General features: G+C 38.6%; 1 protein-coding gene across 1 annotated transcript in view; it reads right to left on the bottom strand.

Moving 5' to 3' along the window:
* Positions 1 to 415: 415 nt before the first annotated feature.
* TNFRSF11B (TNF receptor superfamily member 11b) overlaps positions 416 to 14,260 on the bottom strand; it is a 29,287-nt gene continuing 15,442 nt past the window's right edge. Inside the window, exons 2-5 of the mRNA XM_061439085.1 lie at positions 9,769 to 10,138; positions 5,714 to 5,908; positions 3,348 to 3,572; positions 416 to 1,638 (exon numbers count right to left, since the gene is read on the bottom strand). Coding sequence (XP_061295069.1) covers positions 1,250 to 1,638; positions 3,348 to 3,572; positions 5,714 to 5,908; positions 9,769 to 10,138 — 1,179 coding nt within the window. The 3' untranslated portion in view covers positions 416 to 1,249. The remainder of the gene's footprint in view (positions 1,639 to 3,347; positions 3,573 to 5,713; positions 5,909 to 9,768; positions 10,139 to 14,260) is intronic.

Raw genomic sequence — 14,260 nt, 5'->3', positions numbered from 1 at the left:
CTTCCTGGCCCAGGGATTGAACCCATGTCTCCTGTGTCTCCTGCATTGGCAGGCAGCTTCTTTACCCACTGAGCCACCTGGGAAGCCCACAAGTATCCATTACTGGCAACCAAAAGAACTTATATAGTTTGGTCTCTTGATGCTAGTGGCAGCAGTTATAAGTAAGTGGCTTGTGTCGTTTGTTTACTAAACTTGACTTCAGAAATTCTTCAACTTATGTGTAGTAAAAACTACATTGGAGCATGTTAAAAATGCAGGTTTCTGCCCTCCTCCCTAGAATTTCTCAAAAAAATTGGCCCAGGAATCTGCATTTTTAACAGTGTTCCCAAATGGTCCTGATGATAAAAGAAAGGGAAAATCGTGAAACCTCAGATCCATTCATGTGCCATTCAAATAAAAGCAAGAGGAGAAGCGATGAAAAATAATTTGAAAACTTTAATTAATGATGTTGTTTATGTAGTAAAAACATAAAATCTTTTAAATAAGGTACATTCAATTTCTCAGAGCATCTAATATTCAGATAATTTATATTTCATACACTTTCCAACATTAAACAATTGACTACATAATGCATTTTCTATAAAATGGTATTACAGCTTATATAGGTTAAAGTATATTACAAAAATACTCTACACAGGAAGAATGGCAGTACATATTAGGAAATGCTACAAACATTCTGTTAAAAATATATATTTTTATCTCTTTCATGTATCATAATAAACAGAATATATATATTTTTCTTTCTAAAATTAAGTCTTACACAGTTTCCCTTTAGGATGGTAATATGTACAAACCTTATATCTGAATGAATATAAATAGCAAATACTATAATAGTGTTACAGATATATTAGTAACTTTTACAGAAAAAAATGGCTTTTAAATAAAAGCCTCTAGTACAGCTGAAATCTCAAAGCTATTTAAATTAGACATTCTGATATTTAGTAAGACACAATGGAGTCTCATTTCTTATTTCCAGTTGAATTACTGCAAGCAGTAACAAGAGAAAATAGAGGCAGTAGATACTGGACCAGATGTGTCAGCTGGATAAACTATTTGGGGTTTATTATACTTTGGGGGAGAGATAAGAGTTCTTTCTCCACACCATAGTTTCTTTTGGGGCCCTGGGGTCAAAGCTAGTCCTTGGTGATGAGAAAGAAATCACTGTTCCCTCCTCAAGCGCCTGAGAAACAGTCTACTCATTCATCAGATCTGGTCCATGGTGAGGAAACAGCTCCGTGACCACTTCCGGTTATAAGCAGCTTATCTTTAATGACTGGACCTGGTTTCCTATCATTTCTAAAAACAGCTTCCGATATAACCTGTACATGGTGAAGCTGTGAAGGAACCGGATGGTCTTCTTGAGACTCTGAATGACAGTCTTGGGGAAGTGGTAAGTCTTCAAGTGCTTTAGGGCGTGCAGCAGGCCCTTGCGCGTGTCCTGGTCGCCATTTTTTATCCTCCACAGGCTGAGCAGCTTCAGGAGTTGCTCACTTGATTTGCACGTCTTCACTGTTTTCTCAACGTCTTCGGTCGTCACTTTCTTCCCCGGCAAGCTTTCCATCAACTTTAGAAGCTGCTCAAAGGTGAGGTTCAGGTGTCCAATGTGCCTCCGCACGCTGTTTTCACAGAGGTCAATGTCTGAATGAAGCAAAAACAAGACATTCATTCACACAGTCTATCTAAAGCCACTACAGAACTACCCCGAGGCAAAAGGGAGTTCCCCAGCATTTCATAATTTAAAGGCCGACCTCCTCCTTTCCTTTGAGGGAGGGCTCAGGTCACGCTAGTTATTTCTGAGAACTGAGTTCAATATTATTTTGTGTTACAACAGAATAATATGCTTTCTGTATTCTCGGCATCCAACAGAGCTTTGTGAAAAGCCCACATTTGGAAAATAACAGTAAGAAACTAGAGACACATTGTTCTCAGTTTTCTAAGAAAATCTGAAGAAATGAAAAGCGTAACATTTTAGAAAAAATACAGTTAGCTATTTTGTAATATAAACTTTCATTAATTGATACCAATATATGTGCTATTTGAAAAATTAGTTGCTTCAAATAGTCTTTAATAAATAGCACCAGAGGATTATCAGCACACAGGAGATCTGAAAATCCAATAATACGAGGCCAGAGAACAGTAGGATACACATGGCCTAGAGAATATTTTGGTAATGAGCTAGGACATAAACATAGATGAGTAAGTAATGTTTCTGTTGATGACATGAGTCATTTAGTATCTGTAAGACCTAAGGCAAGTCCCTTCATCTTTCTGGGATAAAATGTCTTCATTTATAAAACAGGGAATTCTATCCCATCCAATTCTAACTGTCTCTGTTTCTCTACTTCCCTTTCTTTCTGCTTCAGGGCTAATTATACTTTCAAAGAATACATTTTGTTTGCCAAAAACAGAAGACAAGTTTACTCTGCACAAGTGAAAGCATTCAACTGTCAAAGATGTTAGTCTCCTAAAATCTGTTGCCTCAGTTTCAGATGTTTGAGGCTTTAGAGTTGTGTAGGATTCCTCAATCATTTAACTACACGTGAAGAGCAGAATGGATTTCTCATTAACATTGCATCATGAAAGCCCCCTGACCATTTTTTTCCAGAATGTCCTCCCAATGCTAATTCAAGTCAGAACTTTCTCTTCTGTGTATCCCAAAGCTTATAGTACACTCTGGATGAAACTTACTCCCTTTTCCCTTCTGTATTAATTCACTCCCATCATAATACACACACACACACACACAGTTTCAAAAGGAGATTCTTTACAAAACTAAAACATGAGAGTACTTGGATTTAAATAGCCCCTTTCTCCAAGAAGCTCAAACACTTTAAAGAACTTATCTCATTAATCCTCACGACATGTGCTATTAAAATGGTAATTTTAAAATAGACTGTATTGTGAGGATTAATGAGAGGATACCTAGACACTTAGATTCTCTCTGGAGAGAATTACCAGATAAATACCACATAGTTTCTTGGTAGAATTGCGAGGTAAGATCTAAAATAGTTAAAGAACTTCTAGATATATCAGACAGGATGCTCGCACACCTACTAAGGGATCCAGAGTCAGATTTCCTGAGGTTTATTCCTACATTTGAAATGTATTTTCTCTCCTTCCAGAGAGACAGTTGAAAAATTGGAGAGTAGAGTAGGTGAAAATAAAACCTCGCATGACTGATCTAGGAACAGCTTCTCCTCTATCATTTGAAAACTATTTCAGTCCAACAATAATTCCCAAAGGGAAACAGCATCCATACAACTAAACAGGTACATAGTCTCATTTCTGTTGTATGATGAGCAGGTGTTCTGATTTCTGTTTGAGTTGTTTAGTTCAGGCTACCATACCTTGGATGATCTTCTTGACCATATCTTGGTCTTTGTTTTGATGCTTCCATAACTTCAGCAGCTGGAAAGTCTGTTCTCGTGAGTTGTGTCGCTGTTTTATCCTCTCTATGCTCTCTGCATTTACTTTGGTGCCAGGCAGATTGTCTACCAGGACACTGAGCCAGTTCGGGGTAAGCTTTGTAGGAACAGCAAACCTGAAGAACGCCTCCTCACACAGGGTCATGTCTAAAAGGAAGGTGGGAAGATTAAGAAGATTTACTCAATAATTTGGGCTTCCCTGGTGGCTCAGATGGTAAAGAATCTGCCTGCAATGCAGGAAGCCTGGGTTCAATCCCTCAGTAGGGAAGATCCCCTGGAGAAGGGAATGGCAACCCACTCCATTATTCTTGCCTGGGAAAATCCCAAGAACAGGAGAGTCTGGTGGCCTACAGTCCAAGGGATCACAAAGAGTCGGACATGACTAAGCGACTCACACTTTGACTTTCACTCAGTAATTGGAATCTTGGATGTCTAATGGATAATAATAATAACAGGAAGAAGAAGAAGGAAAGGGAGAGGGAGATAGAGAAAAAAAGGACAAAAACCAACACAGTTGCATTTTCCAGAATATTGCATGCTAAAATGAAAAATTTGAATAAAATCAACCTTCTATTGCCTGATGTTAATGGCAGATTGCCAATCCAGCTCGGTCCCATGAAATATTCTTTTAGAATATTTTGGAGGGGAAGAGTTTACTAAATGTCTAATAAAAATATAGTATTGCTATAAAAAATTACAGCAAAAATTCTATTACTTAATATAATATTAACATATTTTAAAGTAACTATTAAACATTCTTTTAAAGGCTTGGCTGGTATCTAAAAGTTACTTCAAGGCCAGTGTCAAATCATTGTCTTTAAGAAAGCCTGAAAAGTAACCTGAAATAGCATATTATTTTCTGCACACACACATACACACAGTATCTTTGGGAACAAGGATGGATACAGAAGTATAAGCATACATTAAGTGGGAAAATAATCAAACACAAAAACTTGTCATTTAGAAAAAAGGTCCAATAAGCTGAGTGTCTGGGTAGCATTAGTCTATCGTAGGGATTAAGAGTCTGTGTTTGGATTCATTAGGTCTGGGTTTGAATCCTGACTCTGCCATTCAAGTTCACACAGTAACTTGAACAAACTTCACAGTGTTTTTGTAAAGATTAAAACCCATATAGCAAAAGTGTCTGGCAAATAGTAAGTGTTCAAAGAGTGATATAAATAAAATTATAAATGGATTAAAGAGAATGTTAAAGTTAGATGTTACTCCTTTTAACATCCCTCCCCACATTCCATCATTTAATAAGAAACCAGACAGGATGAATGACTTAGCTAAGATTTTTATAAAACAGAAAAAATGTTGGAACCAGGCTTAAATCTTAAATCTCCCAATCCACGTTGCTATGTTTTATATACATCTATGTTGCACAAAAAGATGTTTGAAGAGAGTCAAGCTGACTAAATACTAAAAGGTCAGTTATCCTCGGTGTGATGAGTCCTTGGTAGGAGGTCTGAGACTAGTGTGCTGGCAGGAGTAACAAGATGAGGATACCAACCTGATTAGTGTCATCACCAACATGGGGTGCATTCAGATACCTTGAACTTGGAGCTAGTGACCCTTCCTGAATAGAGTTTAAGACATATACAGGAACTCAGTACTTCTGTGCAATAGGTGCAGTAATACCACAGGTAACAAAGCCAGTATTGCCTTTCTAATTTGTCATCTATTTATATCACCGTGGCTCAGATGTAAAGACTCCGCCTGCAATGCGGGAGACCTGGGTTTGATCCTTGGGTCGGGAAGATCCCCTGGAGACGGAAATGGCAACCCAGTCCAGGATTCTTGCCCGGAAAATCCCATGGACAGAGGAGCCTGGAGGGCTGGGACGGTCCGTGGCATTGCAAAGAATTGGACACGACTGAGCGACTAACACAATCCAATCCAAGTACTCTCAATTACTTGGCTTCTTAGTTGCCAATTTATACTTTGGCTAATAATACAGATGTGCTTAAAAGTGATAAAAATGCATAGGTTAAAAACATTCTGCAACTTGGACTCTGATAATGTGACCTTCAACATAATCTTACTTCACCCCTTTTCTGTGGGTAACATGATTCAAGTGTGAAAGTCAGGGTTTGGAGCACTATTATAGGAAGATGGAGACTTTTTGAAAGATTTTTGAGTTGTGGCTTTAGCAATGATGCACAGAGAATAGTCTTAGTTGGTTAAAATTCAAGAAAGGGGAAATATAAGTTTAACTAAGAAGGACCAGAGAGTCTTGTATTCAACCCAGAGGTGGTACGAAGATTGATATTTTGAAACATAATTACCTATTCCGCATTTGTGAGTCGATGATTCGCTGCTACCAGAACATATATTGTCATGCGTTGCATTTCCTTTCTGAGTTAGCAGGAGCCCAAATGCACTGCAATTTGTGTGTTTTCTACAGGGCGCTTTGGATGATGTCTCATTCGAGAAGAACCCATCTGGACATCTTTTGCAAACTGTATTTCGCTCCGGGGTTCCTACAAAAATATCAAGCCGTTTAGCACATTGTTCTCAAGTACTCTCGCAGCAGAAACCATCTTAACAGAGTTGGGGTAAGACTTTTCACTTGGTTTTTACTGCTACTATTATGTTGCAGGAAACTTCAGGCATTTTCATTTTTCACTTCATTAGACAGAACAAAACTTCTACAGTGAACCCCTTAGGCATTCTTTCCTCCTTGTAATACAAACACAAATGTGTTCTGTTGTTACCTACAAAGCACATAATGGGAGAGGGAAGAAAAGAAGGGTAGGATATTCAATTAGTCCTGCCTGTGCTGAAGTTGTCAGGAAGATCTTGTTGTCAGCCATATTCTCCACACAATTATCCCTGGAAAATCATGAAAATAACTGCTGTGTAACCACTGTAATATCATTCTTTGAAATCAGTACCCATGGTATGCCACATCGTTAAATCCCAATCGATTCCTACGGAAGTTCTTTCTTTTCTGAATCCTAATTGTGAAGCAATTCGTAAGTGTGCTAACCCCAAGAAGTAAAAATTTACAACATTATAATAAACTTTTGAAGGTGGCAATAAAGTTAACTGTGGACTTAAGCGTAAGCCTGCAGTTACATAATAAATGGAAGATGATATACCATTTGCTTAAACTGTTGAGTTTAAAAAGGGCACAGTCGTTAAAATTTCAGGCAAGGGTGACTGAAAGGGCATTTTCTTTCATGGTGGAAAGATACTTGATAAATTTGGGGAAATCATTGACAGAAAAACTTGAACCAGTCAACAACCCAAGATGCTATTAAAAATAAACATCTTTAAAACCCTTGACTCTATGCCTGAGTAGATCATACATTATAGTGTATTTGCATATGAAAATACCTCCATCTAGTGTAAGCTAGTTGAACAGATTTAGACTCCAGTGTTCAAATGTAGCTATTCCAGGGCAATTCTGGCTGACACAAGATATCAAATACTAAAGAAACAAATGAAAGTTAGAGAAAGTTAATAAACTTCATTTATTAAAACTTTTAACCTCCCATTTCATTGCATTCTCTACCAAAAAAGGGAAAAAGAGCACAGTGAATTTGGTTTTATTTTCACCTCTGGCTTCTTTCTTTTCTAAAGGGTTTGATAATGCATTGACCAATAAAAATGACAAAAAGGTGGCAGAAAAAAAGAAAAGGGGAGACCAAGCATGAAATTTTAACATGTTAAATGCCATTTCCAGGGTTGCAGTGACATTATCTTAGGAACCACCTTACAAAGAGGTCTCTCTTTTTTTTTTTAGTATTTTCTTACTATACTCCTCTCCTTAAAGGGGATCCAACTCCACACCAAATTCTACAGTATCATAAGCAGAGGTATTTGGGCATGGACTGCATGGTATTATTTTATTGTGAATATTCTGGGAATAAATGGTCTTAGACATCTGGATCCAAATCTCCCTTTGTCAGCTGCACAAAGAAGAATCTTTAATTCTTCACATACGTGTTGATGGCTTGGGTGTTCTTCTGCATTCCAATGAGAAGGTCATAGGCACAAGACACTCTTCCAGGTAATTTAGCCTTTAAAGTTCCTTACCAAGAGGAATCCAAGAATTATAGAAGGAAAGTTTCTTAATATATGTGGAGGCTTTATGTAATGACCTTTCTGTAAAGGGCTTCCCTCTCTCATGATTGACAGAACTTCTTATAAAAGGATGTATCCATCTAAGTAAATGATTTTGCCTTGTTAATGTCAAGAGAAATACCCAAAGTATAATCTGGTAGGCAAAACGTGAAACAGAATGGCAAGAGGAATTTTGCTTTTCAGTTGAGAATTCACCATGCTAGGCATAAACAATTAAATAAGAATTATACAACTAATAGAACTAACTACAGTTGATCCTTGAACAATGGTGGGTTAGAGGACCCAACCTCCTTGCATTGGAAAATCCCATTATAACTTTATAGTCAGCCTTCTATAGCCAGAGTTCTGCATTCACAGATTCACACAACTGGGATCAGGTATTACTGTAGTATTATTGAAAAAAATTTGCATAGAAGTGGACCCACGAGGTTCAAACCCATGTTATGCTGTTCAAGGGTCAGCTGTAAAATCTGAAGACAAGGCAATCTGACTTCAAAACAACTGAGAATGAATGTTAAATACTCTTTAGACTAAAACTGCAGAATCTTGCCTTCTCTTTGGTCTGGAAACCTTTTATATTTTAGGCAGAGAGAGGTGAGTAAATAAATAAACCTCTGTGTACCTTTGTGCTAAGACTTCGGTTGCGTGCTTACTTCATTCTACAAACAGATTTTCATGCTTATATGAGTAAAATTCTTACTATTTCCATTATTTTTCAAAACTTTCTAGTTTCCAAACTGCAATGCCCTGCTTAATGAATTTTCCTACATATATAAATTACTGAATGGAATTAAATGCATCTGTTTCTGTTGGATGGGCTTCTCCCTCTACAACTTGGGTTAGCTTTTGAGTTGCAAATTGTCATCCAGTAAAAATTAGGAAGTGTCACCAATTTCTCCCTCAAAGACTTATACTAGAGGCATTTTAAGGAACTGTCATGCAATTTGCACCCTCTGTGACTGATTTTATAAAATTCAGAACTTAGGACACTTAATAGTTCAGTTTTTGAATATATTTAATTTGTGTCCGACTCTTTGTGACCCCATGGACTGCAGCCTACCAGGCTCTTCCGTCCATGGGATTTTCCAGGGAAGAATACTGGAGTGGGTTGCCATTTCCTTCTCCAGAAACCTAAAATGTTGATAATAATTTAGACTCTATATTGCAACTTCTGAAAGTCAAAATGGTTACAAGTACTTCACATGCTCTGAACCCATGGTTGTCAACTAGGGGTGATTTGGCCATCCAGGGGACACTTTAGTGGAAAGAGTACTATTTTAGCATTTAGTGGCTAAAGACCAGGGATGCTGCTGAACATGCTACAATGCACAGGACTGCTGCCCACGAAGAGAATTATTCAGCCCCCAAAGTTAGTAGTGCTGAGACTGAGAAACACTGATTCAAATTGAATAACTGGAATCTATACCCATACTGCTTCCTCCAGAAAAGTGAGTGAATACTCTTAATTTTTCCAGGCCAGGAGAACATGCAGACGATACTGAAACTTCATGAACGTAGCAAAAAAAAAAAGAAAAAAAAAGGTGGATTGCAGCTTTAAAAAATTCAGTGCAAAGTGGCCTTAATCTCTGCTCTTCAAAATGCAAAAAGAGAAAGTACTTTGTTTGTAGACAAGTACTTACTCTTGGCTTGCCAGTCTGTTTTGTCTAAGATAAAGAATCAGCTTCATAGAAGAGATGCTGCTATAGCCGTTATCCTCCCAGACACTCAACTCCCCTGCCAAAGGAAAAACTAGCTTCATTTTTAATAATGAGCTGCAGTTCCCCTAGCCATTCTCACTTTTTATATAATTAATTATAACTACTCACTGTTTGCACGCCAGAGCCTCATTAATATCAGCATAATTACTCTCTTGGTATCAATTAACATTTCTGATGTTTGTCCAAAAGCACTGCACTCTGAGGCTGTCCATGCCAAAGTGAAACACAGACATAGATCAGCTATGAATGGTGCAACTAAGAGTGTGTCCCTTTAAGAAAGAGCAATCCATCACACATCTCATTAGAGAGTGATTTGCTGCATTTGAGATTTGTCACTAAATTGGCCCGTCGTGGCAAAGTGCTCCTCTGAGGAATGGTTCTTTGGCAGCCATCCAGACACATAGTACATACCTAGCAAATTCCATTACCTTTGTAATTTGCTATCCTGTAATGTCATCAGGACCAGCTTGTTCCCTTAAACTTCCCCCACTACCTGACTCTGTGTGATGTTAATGAACTTGGCTGGTACATACCCTGGTGTAGCACTCCGAACCCAGGGGGACAGCTCCTGTGCTTCAAGCAGAACTCCAGCTCCAGATAGCGCCCCTCCTCACATTCACACACGCGGTTATGGGTGCGACTGCACTCCTGCTTGACATACTGCAGTTCCTTGCACACTGGGCTGCAGTACAGACACTCGTCACTGGTGTGCCAGGTGTCCGTGTAGTAGTGGTCAGGACAAGGGGCACACACGGTCTTCCACCTTGCCGTGCAGGGCTGTTTCAGGAAGGTGCCAGGAGGACATTTGTCACACATCAGCTGACGAGAGCTCTCAGGGTCATAATGAAGGTACTTTGGAGGAAAGGTTTCCTGGGTGGTCCATTTAATGGAGATGTCTAGGAACTAGAAGAAGAAAGGGAAATAGTGGTATGTTAGCATGGAAATGGGGTGATTCTTCTGTGCAAAAGCATCATTAACCTCAGAGTCCTTTACTACCTGGAACCTCATGCTGTTCCTGCCTGCGGAGCTAGGACCACAGAAAACAAGTTCAGAAGCCATAACTCTTGCCTCTAAGTAGATTAATCTCCAAGACCATGATGGCAGTACCAGCAAAGTATATTAGGAAAACATAGCTCATAGATAGCTGGAGTGGAAAGCTCATCAAAGTAGAAATTATTACACTTAGATGCACCGCTAAATAGCCTGTGTGCCTTGAGTAATACTTTATCTCCTTGGGTTTTAGGATAATCATTAGATTAGTGAGTTGGGTGAACTAATGAGTTAGGTGAACTAGATTCTCAGGATAGCTATACCAGGATCCCTAGACTCCTTGATAAAAATGTAGATTCCTGGAATTTATATTCCTAAAAATTCTGATTCTACAGACGTGAATTTTAAATTTAAAATTTTGAATTTTAAATCCTCAGATGGGACTGAGGATTTAAAAATGTCCTGCAATGATTCCCATCTGTAGAACCCATATACAATAAATATTATTTCACTTATTCACTTGTTGGTAGTTATGTACCAGGCTCTGTTCTGGGTATTTGGGATACAGGAGTGAATAAAATAGTCAACAAACTCTATCTTATGGACTTTATTTTAATAACAAATTATACATAAATTATGTGTTAGAAGATGAATGTTGTAAAAAAGTGAGCAAGTAAAAGATTGGAAATATGGAGGGGAAGGTGGAGAAATTACAATCTTTATTATGGGGTGATGGTCACAGGAGTATATTTAAGATCAGATATTTTTCTTTCAGTTTTCCTGTTCTAAGATGTAATGATTTCACATGTATGTAAACAGTTGGTGATTATACTCACTCTGGTCATTCATTCACTCATGCAGCAGATATGTATTGCATGCTTACCAGAAATATGCTGATGAGAAGATGTAATCTTTGTGCAGCTGGTAATCTGCTGGAAAACTATTAAAATTTTAAGACTGATATTTCCTCCAGAATATCAGTGTAGTCTTGAATCTTATAGGTGACTGATGTCTAGAAAATGAAATGATCACCTCTCTTGAGGTAAACTGGGGAAAACTTGAGGGAGTAGGCAGGGTTTCAGAAGTTTCTATCCATAATGGCCAAAGAGGTGTGTGCATAGTAGAGAGAGAGTTGTGTGGGCCAGAATCCTGCTTGTGAAGGTGGCTCCAAATGAGTATTCTATCTTGTATTCTAGATCTCAAAAGGTCTTCAAGGGAACACTGAAGTAGTTCTTCACACTAATTAAGAGAAAAAGTGTTGTTTCTGTGTAGGGGTTGTTTGTTTGGCTTTTATTGTTTGTTTTTGGTACAGGGATCAACACTGACTATTTTCAGACTTTTGGGAAGCAACAGGCTAAACACAATAATTTTTTCTAAACTCTCTTCTTTGCAGAACTCAGCAAATCTCACAGAAACCCTTTGACCTGGAGGAAAGTGTGCCAAGCTAGGAAAACAGCACTCCTTTTTGAATGAGGAATGACAGAGGTAAAGAAAGGCCTTTTTCATAAGCATTTGGGCATTTTAATAAGCAATAGAATCCACCTACCAATACAGGAGATGCAAGAGATGCGGGTTTGATCCCTGGGTTGGAAAGATCCCCTGGAGAAGGAAATGGCAACCCATTCAACTATTCTTGCCTGGAAAATTCCACGGACAGAGGAGCCTGGTGGGCTACAGTCCATGGGGTCGTAAAGAGTGGGACACAACTGAGCATGCATATACACATGCCCTCATTTCTTATTGAGATATGACTAGCAACTAGGCAGTTTGGACCTAATATGAGCTGATAAACCAGAATTGAATAAAATATCTTCCCTAGGGCCACAGACCTTTTAACTGAGAGCAGTTTTCAGAGTGCTATAATGTAAAGGACCGCTAACCAACAAAAGATAGACTACAGTGGAAAATTGGGGCTGCCTTGATATTTTCAAGACACTCTCATGACCCAATGGTTTTGGGGAAAAGGATGTTCTTGAATTCCCCTGGGGCTTTTTATTGGCTAAGATAAAGTGGGTCAACAGTAGAAGAAAGAAATGGACCAGTAATGAGTGAAAGCTCTGGTTTGGTCTGTATCTTTCAGAAATCTATTCATTCAACATATGTCTCTTGACCACCCACTGTGTACCAGGCATTGTAGAAGGTCTTAGCATATGGTGACCCACAAAACAAGGATGCTCTTCAGACTGCTCACAGTCTAGCGAGAAGACAGAGAAGTGAAGGAATAAATACTTACAGATAACGATCACTCTTTTGAAGGAAATGAAGCAAGACGAACTAACTTTGTTGCTACTTGGTCATTCTAATAATATTGTACTATATTTCTGAAAGGCCCTTTGTGTGGGTTTGGCTGAATTATTTCTAACATCCTCAACGCTAGGGAACGAAGTATTCCTGATGCAACTTGCAAAGACACATGAAAGCAATGAGAAATGTTTTTATTTTTTTATGTCTTGATGTTCACTTTTGATTTCCTGAAAAGCCACTTTTGAGGGTTCTGTTTTTTCAAGAGGCCCAGCTCAGAGGTCCACAGGGACACATTTGTCTTGCTTACTGTGGCTGAGTGAGCCCCATCCTGGTAGGGCTGGCAGTCCTGAGACTTAACCCTGCCTGATTTCCCATCATCCTGCCCTTCCCATGACAACGCAGCTCATTTACCCATTAGCTGACTCTTTTCTCTCTTACCAAGAAGAGATGAGGATGAAATGGGAAAACCCCACAGATGGTGCATGTGTTCCTCACTAGAAGCAGCCACACAAATACAAGATCTGACCGAGAATACTGATGCAATTTGTATTTTTCTAGGCAATTGGACATGACACTGTTGGTTTTCTGAAACCATGCTTAAGAAATTAGTTGCCATTTCTTCAAAATACAGGGAAGCTGAGGTGAAAGGAATCCACAGAGAAAAAAAATAATAAATTAGGTTGACTTAAGGATTAGAGAGCAATTATATAATAGTGAAGATCATTTCCCCTAGGCTACCGCATGGAATTATCATATATATTTTTAAACATTGGAAAGCCTTAAAGAACTGCAGACTTGTTTTCAGCAAATTCTATGGGCCTCTGTGATTTACTTGAAAATTTTCCACTTTGGTAAAAAGACAGAGCTCTGTGTGGCCAAAATTAGATGCTTAGCTCTCCATCTCTGGTTAGCCTCAATTCCCGCATGGAATTTCTGGAACCAATTCTTGACAGAGGATTGGCAAAATTAATAAACCTCTTCATCTCAATCCCCTTTCTTTCTTCTGCATTTTCTAGAAAAGCAATGAAAAACATGCCAAAGGAGGACAGTCCATCTTAACACTGGCTCTGTGTCCTTTGCCAGCTGATAACATTTAAAGTCTAAGAAGAGTACAAAAGTAATTTTTGTGTGAAGTGAATAAATACTGATGAATATCTGCAAAAGCTAGGACTCGTGCATAGGTGTCTCTGCAGAAGCCTGAAGTATCCTATATAAGAGTGTCCTATATTATAGTTTCCTATAAAAGAAGCTGCTTTTTCATGCTTAACTTTTTTTTAAATTGGAGGATAATTGATTTACAATATTGTGTTGTTTTCTGCTGTACATCAACATGAATCAGCCACAGGTATACATATGACCCCTCCCTCCTGAACCTCCTTCCCATTTCCCTCCCCATCCTACCCCTCTATGTTGTCACAGAGCACTGGGTTGAGCTCCCTGTGTCACACAGCAAATTTCCACTGGCTGTCTATTTTACATGTGATAATGATAAAGAAACATTAAAATGGAATTTTCTCTCCATTTTTTCTTTCTTCCTCTTCCCACTCTATATCTGTCCACCAGCTACAAAAGTACAAAAGTAAATGAGGAACCAGTCCAGGTCACAGTAATTAGTGGAAGCAGAATTAAAACCCAGAGCATGTGCCATAGAATAGTATATTTTGACCAAATCCTTTAACACTGCATAGCCCTAACATGCTAGTTTTTCATTCAGACTCAAGAGCATAGTGTTAGGAGATTATAGAAGTGAGATCACCCAGTGCCTTCCTTAAGTCCACATGAATGGATGGT

This window comes from Bos javanicus, chromosome 14 (assembly GCF_032452875.1).
Source record: "Bos javanicus breed banteng chromosome 14, ARS-OSU_banteng_1.0, whole genome shotgun sequence".
Classification (NCBI taxonomy): Eukaryota; Metazoa; Chordata; class Mammalia; order Artiodactyla; family Bovidae; genus Bos; species Bos javanicus.
Note: the sequence above shows the minus strand (reverse complement) of the source record. Positions and strands in the feature narration are given on the sequence as shown.